The sequence below is a fragment of the Misgurnus anguillicaudatus genome, chromosome 8 (assembly GCF_027580225.2).
Source record: "Misgurnus anguillicaudatus chromosome 8, ASM2758022v2, whole genome shotgun sequence".
Lineage (NCBI taxonomy): Eukaryota > Metazoa > Chordata > Actinopteri > Cypriniformes > Cobitidae > Misgurnus > Misgurnus anguillicaudatus.
Genome location: NC_073344.2, coordinates 20,264,975 through 20,273,450, shown reverse-complemented (window position 1 = coordinate 20,273,450; position 8,476 = coordinate 20,264,975). Strand labels below are relative to the sequence as shown.

The window sequence follows — 8,476 nt, the reverse complement described above, 5'->3', positions numbered from 1 at the left end:
GTAGTTGCTGTTAGCATCAACGTTTATAAAAATGTATGTTCACGTAGTTGCTTAACGTACAATTGGAAAGATTTTTATATAGCATTGTGTCACATGTAAATTGCTTTGAAATGAGGAAAATGTGGTCGTGGGGCAAAAAACCCTGAACAATAAACAAATTTGTATCTCACACAAAATGTTTGATTGTTTTATTCATGCAATGTTGCATTACAGTATTCATTGAAAGTAATACATGTTGCATTGAGGTGTCACATTGTGGGTAGATGGATGGGGTTAACACTGTATTGTAAAAACAGAGCACATAAATAGGGATCTCATACATCCCAACAAATGGTTGTTGTAACATGTGGGTCCACCAAAGTAAAAATATAAAAATGCAAAGTAACAATTGCAATATATATATATGTGCATAAATACGATATGCATTAAATTGAGTCTTTTAAGACATCATCAAGAGATATGGTCCCACACACACCTTAAATGAATTGAAATGAAACAAATGGTAGGTGTGTCCATAACCTTGATGACATCTGCCAAAACTATTATTTTAAACAACTGTGACCTCCTCCAAGCACCAAAAAGTTTAAAGAGACAAAGTCTTACTAACATCAGACACTGAAGAACATAGAAAACATGGAAATATACAAAAGAAATTTGTTGAAGTCAACAAAAAAAAAAACGGATCTTTGTTGATTGTAGTGTCATCGCAGCGACACCATCCCTCACTTACGGGAAACGTTCACAGATGATTCTGGAAATCTTAAGCGCTTTTCTTCAGAAGTGACCTTACCGACAAGTGCAAATTCTGGTCGAAGCTTATCAAATAAGCCATTGAATCGAGCCAGTAGAGGAAGTGCGGTAAGGCTGAAAAAACCTTTAGGAGCTTAACCAGAGTAAAGTTACCCTTCTCACAACAACTGTTTATCTTTCTTTATAAAATGTACAGATAGCAGTGGCTGCCAGTCATGGTGACTGAGTTCTGTTCAGTTGGAGATTAATTTTAGGGTGTACTGGTTCATGACGTACTCCCCGACGCCGATGAAGTACATGACCTGCACGATACCAAAGAGCGGCGCGATGACAAGAGCCCTGCAGCCCGCCCCCTTTAGGAGAGCAGATGGTCCCTCTCTCTTCAAGATTTTGCTGTAAAAAAGAGACACGCATAAATCATACTTTGTTTGAAAAAAAGTTGTATTGAAATTTAAATATGATGTCATAATTATTAAAGGTGTAGCGGAGGATTTTCTCGAATTTTAGAAAATAACCACCTTCTTAACTTTTTAAATAAAATGCAATTGCGCAACACTCCTGATTAACAACTAGGAGGACCAATAGTCTTGATGATCCAACCGGACAAAGAAAATCCTCCGCAATACCTTTAAATACATTTTTAAAAAATCTATTTAATAATTTGGACCAAATAATGAAGACAAAGCAGCCATGGGAACTCCAATACCATTTAAAATGGTGACTAGAGGAACTTAACCCTTTAAGTGGCACAAATACCCTTTGAGTTGGGGGGGGGGTGAAAATGTGATTTACACCTTCAAATTAATATAACTCTGGCTTTTTTGACACTTTGAGGGTTTCATGTGTCAGGAAAATATTAAATAAATTGTTATAGCAGTTTACATTTAATTATTTTAAATAATTTTGTAACATACATTTTATAAATAAAATGATAAAAAATTTTAACATTTTACAAAAGCAATAATGCAAACGTAAAGCAATACGTCTCAAGTAGTTCTGGTCCAAATTTCAAGTTAAAATCACCAAAAATGAAGTTTGTGTCACATTTTTAGTGGTTTTACCGACAACGGCCACTAGGTGTCAACGGTTTGCTGCATACTCTTGTCACAAATTAATAAATTACTGTCACTGCATTATTATTATTGCATAAAGGTTTTGAAATATGTAAACTACATTCTTAGAGCTTTCCAACAATGTTTGTCAACATTTTTGAAGATTTATTGAATTAGGATATAGCTTTGTAAATATTGAATTTTTTTTAGGTTAGGGGTTTGGTGTTATAAATATGTAAAAACAAAATGGTGATGAAAACTACACTCTTAAGAGCTTTCAAACAAAAAAAACAGTTTGTTATGATTCGATCAGAATTCACATGCAAAACACTGAAGTAAATGTAGGGATCCCGCTGGCGGGACAGTGACATTTCGCAGGATATAAATGTTTTGAGGCACACTCTCTTCATAAACGAATCAATTACTCTCCCTACCTACATAATTTATTTTATAAAACACTGTTGAAATATTTATTCTAGAGGCTTAGACCTTTCCAACAATATATAGTTTGTTGTGATAAACATAAAATTTACATGGAAAATATGAAGTAAACTTAAGCGCCACTTAACGGGTTAAATATCTATCATCTTAGACTCTTACAACTATTATGGGACATATGTGGTTACCTGAAACAGTCAACTATGCCACTGTAGGTTTCTTCATTAGCGCCTTTGTTCAGTGACTGAAGTCTGGTTTTAACCACTGCAAAATAAGACCAGAAAAAACAGTTAAGTTTATGCATTTCTCAGGAAGGCGCCAAAGCGAGTTTAAAAAAATAAAGCAACTTACCATCACATGGGTTAACCGCCACAGCAGCTGTGGAGCCCGCTGCACAGCCTGAGAAGAACGACCAATAAAATGGCGCTGTTTCGTCAGGGGATGGTTTGCCCAAATTGTTCAAATGAGCAAACAGCGGGAAGTACACAATTGAGAACGGTACATCTCGTAAAACAAGAAAACAGGAAATGAGCACAGGGTTCACACTCAACGTACTGCATACTTGAAAAAAATTGCATTAAAGATCATTACCGTAACAGGGTTGCTCCAAGACCTTTGTAGAGGCCCTGAATCCCTTCTTTGTAGAATAACTGTCTTGCGATTTGCGTGGCAGAAACGGCACTGGGTGCGCTGGGCAGCACGTTGTAAGAGCGACTCAACACTGCGTTTGTGGTTGCCAGTCTAGTGGCGGGAATGATGCATGGTTTCCTCTGCTGTGCAGCTATGAAGAAATTGTTATACAGTTACTAAACCACAAAAGCAGGAAGTGTTGATGAATCACAGTAAATCCTGTTTACTTTAACGCCAACAACTCATCTTTGCATTTTTTAGTTTTTGTGCTCGTATCATCTTTAAATCAAATGTAACCTTGCATGTGTTTTACAAAATATCTCATTACTTTCAAATCAACTTTAAAAAGGTACTGTACTTTCCGTTTCATTCACGGGTCAAAAAGTTGTAAATTACCTAATCTCCCAGCATCCTGCAATTGAATTTTCAGCATCTCCATTGGAGTGGTGATGATAACCTGGCACATACCAGCACTACATCCAGCCAGCATCTCTTTAAATACAGTCAGCCCTTTCCTGCAATAAACAAAGCAAAGATTAAACATACAGATAACATCAGCATGCAAACATTACAATGAAGGCCATAGCGTGGAACAAAAGCAAATACAAACATACCCATCTTTGGAAAGGTGGTGTCTAAAGAAGTCATTGGCAGCCAGTTTGATGGCCTTCTCAGGAGTGACCAATGTGAGATTAACAGCGGCACCTAAAAGACAAACAAAATGGGGGTTAAAGAAATCCACACCGTAACTGATTGCGAATCAGTACATACCACATATTCCCCACCACCATCAAAACAGATATACATATACAACATGACCTTATCGTAACAGATTTTAAAATACAAATAAAACTAAGACAGTAATGGTATGAGCGAAGAGCTTATTAAAAACGATGAAATGATGATGGAGGGGGATTTTTGCATGAGTTTAACAAAAAATGTGTTTTAACTGAAAGAAATGATCAAATAAGAACATAAGGAAAGTAAAAATAAACATAGTGAGGTAAAAAAAGAATTAATGCAGGCACATTCCAGAAAGAGTACTCGAATCATGTTATATAAAGAGATATCAAAGTCTTAAAAGATGAAGAAGAGTGGGTTTACATGATCAGACAGTTTTAAAAGAGTGGAAATAAATGTATGAGATCTAGATATTAACAAAACATGGCAAGATGGGTTAGTACTGAAGTGAGGAAAGTGGATAAGATTAACTATTCAACTATAAAAGAAACAAGCAGCGAGAAAGGGAAAATGAATATAAACAAATCAAAATGATACAACAATTATCTTTAAATAAATAAAATAAAAAATTGGTGCCTAATTGTAATAGAGCAGAGTGGGTAAGAACCATGATAAATGATTTGCCTCCAGCGTGGCTGCGCCTTAATCGGCTAGCCTTCACTATCCCAGCGGGGACCCATGTCTGTAACATGAAAAACACAGATGCAAACAACAGCATTCCTTACAGAAACGGAGCCCCGGCACAAAACACTGACTTCAACCACCTCCAAACTACTGATAACACTCTTGTGCCAGTCTAATGACAAAACTGAAGCCAATTGACTCGTCTACCATCTGTAATATTTACATTTTATAATGAACCCTCTGATGCATGAAGTACTAAACCAATATTGAAGTATATTTTTGTGAAAAAAAAACATTTGTATTACACATTTGTATTTAAGACACTACGGGTGCATTACAATTCAGGGGCTGCGTCCTTCGAAGGCCGTATTTGAAGGCCAAAGACATCGAAGGCGGTCCCTTCGCAGCCTTGGACGTCACAGGCGTGCATTGAATCTTGGGATAGCCAAGTATTTTGAAATAAACATTCAGGACTGTAGTTAAATAAAAGTGTATGTTTTCCAAATTAAAGGTCCTTGGGTCTGTTTTATTATTATAAATGATGTTTTAGTGATATTATTGCTGCAATATTATGCATGTTGTGTTTTACTTTTGTATATTTCTAAGTTTGGTCAATTTTATATACTGTTGGATACTTCAATCTGCATCAATGTGTCATTTTCTAAAATAAAAATGGCTCCATATTTATTTTTAAACTATTGTAAAAGTGTCATCTGACTCCCACAAGCATGGTGGGTGGAAACAGCAAGTGACTTGACTCCTCCTGTATGCTAGACCGTCTCATTTCAGTTCACATCGTGGACTTCTAAGGCTGCAGTCTTGCCTGAAGTCTGCGTCCTTAGAAGAATACAGCCCCTGAATTAGGATGCACCCTACATTGGACTAATACTGCATTGTAATCCCTCTATAGTGGTTTGAATGCGTTTAAAAATGACACGGTCTCCATGCATCGGAGGGTTAAACAATAAGGGCTGTGTACTACTAAGTGTTGGATTTATCAAACAACCAACCTAAAGTAAAACCTTTATTTAACCCTATGCTGCATGTGTGATTCATTGCTTTAAATGCATACAGAACACTGTCTTGGTCCAAATTTAATTGTCTATTTGTCTAGTCTATTGACTAGTATCCCAGTCTATTCAGGTGTACCCATCATGCCATATAAAGAACTAAATTAAGCTATATAAATATCTATATAGGGTGTAAATACGCCTTTCAAGGCATTTGTTAATCAATCAATAAATGAGCAAATCTTACCTCTATACATGCCAAAGTACCCCTCAGATCGTACGGTTTTGACCAGACAGTCAATCCTGTAATACACAAAGGCATGTTAGTACGAGTCACATTATATTAGGATCACACATATCTAAAGCTAGGCCTGATGTCACGTCCATCATACACGAGACCCAGTCTGGCATTAATCCTTTTAAGGCTTTGCAGTGACCATAGCTGTACGTCACATGCACATGACCGTACATCATAAATTCCACTAGGATTAACATACGTGTGAAAGTACATTATGAATGCCATGAGCTGTAGTGTTAACTCAATGTCTGTGAAATTTCAGTATCGAGATGTCTAAAAAAAAATGAAGGTCCTTACATGTTCTTGTACACTTGATGGCCCTGTCTCTGGTTTTGGAGTCTGGTTTTGGCCAAATCGATGGGAAAGACGCAAGTGACCCCAACAATGCCTGCAACGCCACCATTGATCAGTTTGGCAGGAAGGCTAAAGAGAGAGAATAAAGCAATGAATAAGTAAATACATCTTCATTTTCTATATAATCAACATATTTGTATATTAAAAACTATTTTTTATTCACATAGATGATATAAAACCCCCATTACCTCATTTGCTGTTGAGACATGGTAAAACCTTTGCAATGCGATGAAGAGGAATAACTTGTGAAACTTCTTTGTTGTGAAGAATGAAGGGAGCACCTGAAAGACACAATAATGGTTATTTACACAATATAAATAAATAAAATTCTTTATTTTTATATACACCCACATAAACAAATGTAGTACACTACACTACAATTCCTAGATAATAGTGTTATTATAGGGAATATTAAAGTTTAATGCAAGAACTACAATAATGTACCACAATAAATAAAGTATTTTTCCACGTCGTCTTTAAAAATAACTTACACATCACTTTCATTAATCCCTTCCTAATCACGTTGCTTTAATCCTCTGACCCAAACACTGACTCACGGTCACGAGGTCAATGAGACACCGGCTTTACTTACTTCCGGCTCAACGCTACTAGTACTAGCGTGCGCGCGCATATGCCCGCGAGCATATGCTCAGTCAGAGGGTTTGCCTTTTGTAGCCTGTACGTTACCTTAACTACTGTCGAGCAGAGATAGTTAAGTGTTCTAAGTACTCGGTTCACAGGAATTTAACACACTAGTATCAAGACCTGACATGTTTCCATAACATTACACGCCCATTGGATGCATTTTTAACGGCCTTTAAACATATGGTTCGTTGCATCGTGTGCATTTTTGTTTGAAATCACAATTTAACGTTACTTACCAACGTAAACTGTATGTTTAAGAAGCAAAATGCAGAAACTCACTTTAACAAGACAATTTAATAGAATTAAGTTTAAGAAAATAATTATACGGAGTCTTTAAAAAAGCGGCATTTAGGGAAGTCGATCACTCATCTTTCTAAAAAAAAAAAGCGGAAATGGATGCGTTATAACTGTTTCGTAAAAACTCGAATAAGATCAACTAAGTTATGCGCGGTAAGCGGCAAATAACCAAATCAAAAAAATATTTTTACCACCGATGAAAATACTGAGTGCAAACCGACTTAACGTTACTTCGAATGAAAAATCTTTGCACGACTGATTCATTGTTGTTTTGCTATTTTTACCTCGTTTTAAACTAAATATTACTTTTAGCACACGCACAACTGACTTGCGTTATTTAAAAAATGCAGACTTACCTCAGAAATGAGCAGTAATCGTTTCGGGTGTTTAAATATTTGAACGAATTTCTGGTTTCCAGAACCTTCCTCGACGAGTAAGTTTGAATGAATGTTTGAGTGGAATTTTCCGCTGAGCTATAAAACGAGAGGCGGGGCAAATGGGGCGGGTGTCATATTACGTGTCTGATGTAACCTTGCGATATTTGCATAGCCTCTCATCATTCGATGGTGAGAAATAAGGCCCGCCCCCATGAATTAACGCTTGAGAAGGGTTGTGGCTACGGACAAAATCTCGCGAAATCTCGCGCTGTTTCCATCCTAATCCTAGCCACAAACTTAACCCTAAATCCAACATTTATGTCGGAGCTGTATCATATACATTCAGAAGCGTTGTTTTTCATACTAATCCTATCTCGGGCCCAAACCTAACCCTAAACCCAACATCTCGCGAGATTTGTCCATAGCTGTATATCCCCTCTAGCCAGAACCGCTGAGAAGGAGGCGCGGATACCGGATACAGTAGTGTCAAATTACACTGGGCGTATAATGGCATTTTTGTTCAAGGACGTTAATATTATACAGAATAATGTGTTTAGTTAACACAGTGTGACAAATATTATACTTCAATGTTTTTCTTGTATAATAGTACATTTGTTAAAAACAAGTAAGAAATAACAAAACAGTAATTTAGGCTACATGTGTGACACTGAATCACAAAACCAGTCATAAGGGTAAATTTTTTTATACAGTATATAATCTAAAAGCCGAATAAATAGGCCTTCCATCTATGTATAGTTTGTTAGGATAGTACAATATTATTTAGATGTTCAGAAAAACTGGATTCTGAGGGTGCAAAAAAAAAAGAAATATTGAGAAAATCACCTTTAAAGTTGACCAACAATTGATAATTTTGACCCACAATGTATGTTTGACTTTGTCTAAATATACCCATTTTCCATGGTCACATATCTTACATTTTCTAATCACATAATACCAAACCAACTATGTTGATGTGTGTCTTTTTAAACATACAGTAGGCCGATACTGCCACAGAAAGCAGATACGATATAGGCTACTACTTGTTTTGATTGTCCTCATTAACATGAATAGGTTCCTTCAATGTGTTTTAACATGTTTGGTTTAAGACAATTAACTAGAGATTCAGAGGTTTCAAGCACTTTCTCCTTGGATACAGGGGCAGGGCATGACAAAGGTACACTTCTAGAAGTTTCTAGTCTAATGCTGCTCATCATATTTCTCATGTGAGATCAAACATAACTGGTGATCAGATCAGATCAA

General features: G+C 36.4%; 1 protein-coding gene across 1 annotated transcript; it reads right to left on the bottom strand.

Moving 5' to 3' along the window:
• Window positions 1–173: 173 nt before the first annotated feature.
• Window positions 174–7,353, bottom strand: slc25a55a (solute carrier family 25 member 55a). The gene is made up of 10 exons (XM_073870436.1): window positions 7,196–7,353; window positions 6,086–6,178; window positions 5,841–5,966; window positions 5,493–5,548; window positions 3,485–3,575; window positions 3,267–3,385; window positions 2,839–3,021; window positions 2,592–2,753; window positions 2,429–2,504; window positions 174–1,143 (listed from the first exon to the last, which is right to left on the bottom strand). Exons 2-10 carry the CDS (start codon window positions 6,103–6,105, stop codon window positions 984–986), a joined length of 993 nt encoding a protein of 330 aa, XP_073726537.1. The 5' UTR covers window positions 6,106–6,178; window positions 7,196–7,353; the 3' UTR covers window positions 174–983.
• Window positions 7,354–8,476: the final 1,123 nt, after the last annotated feature.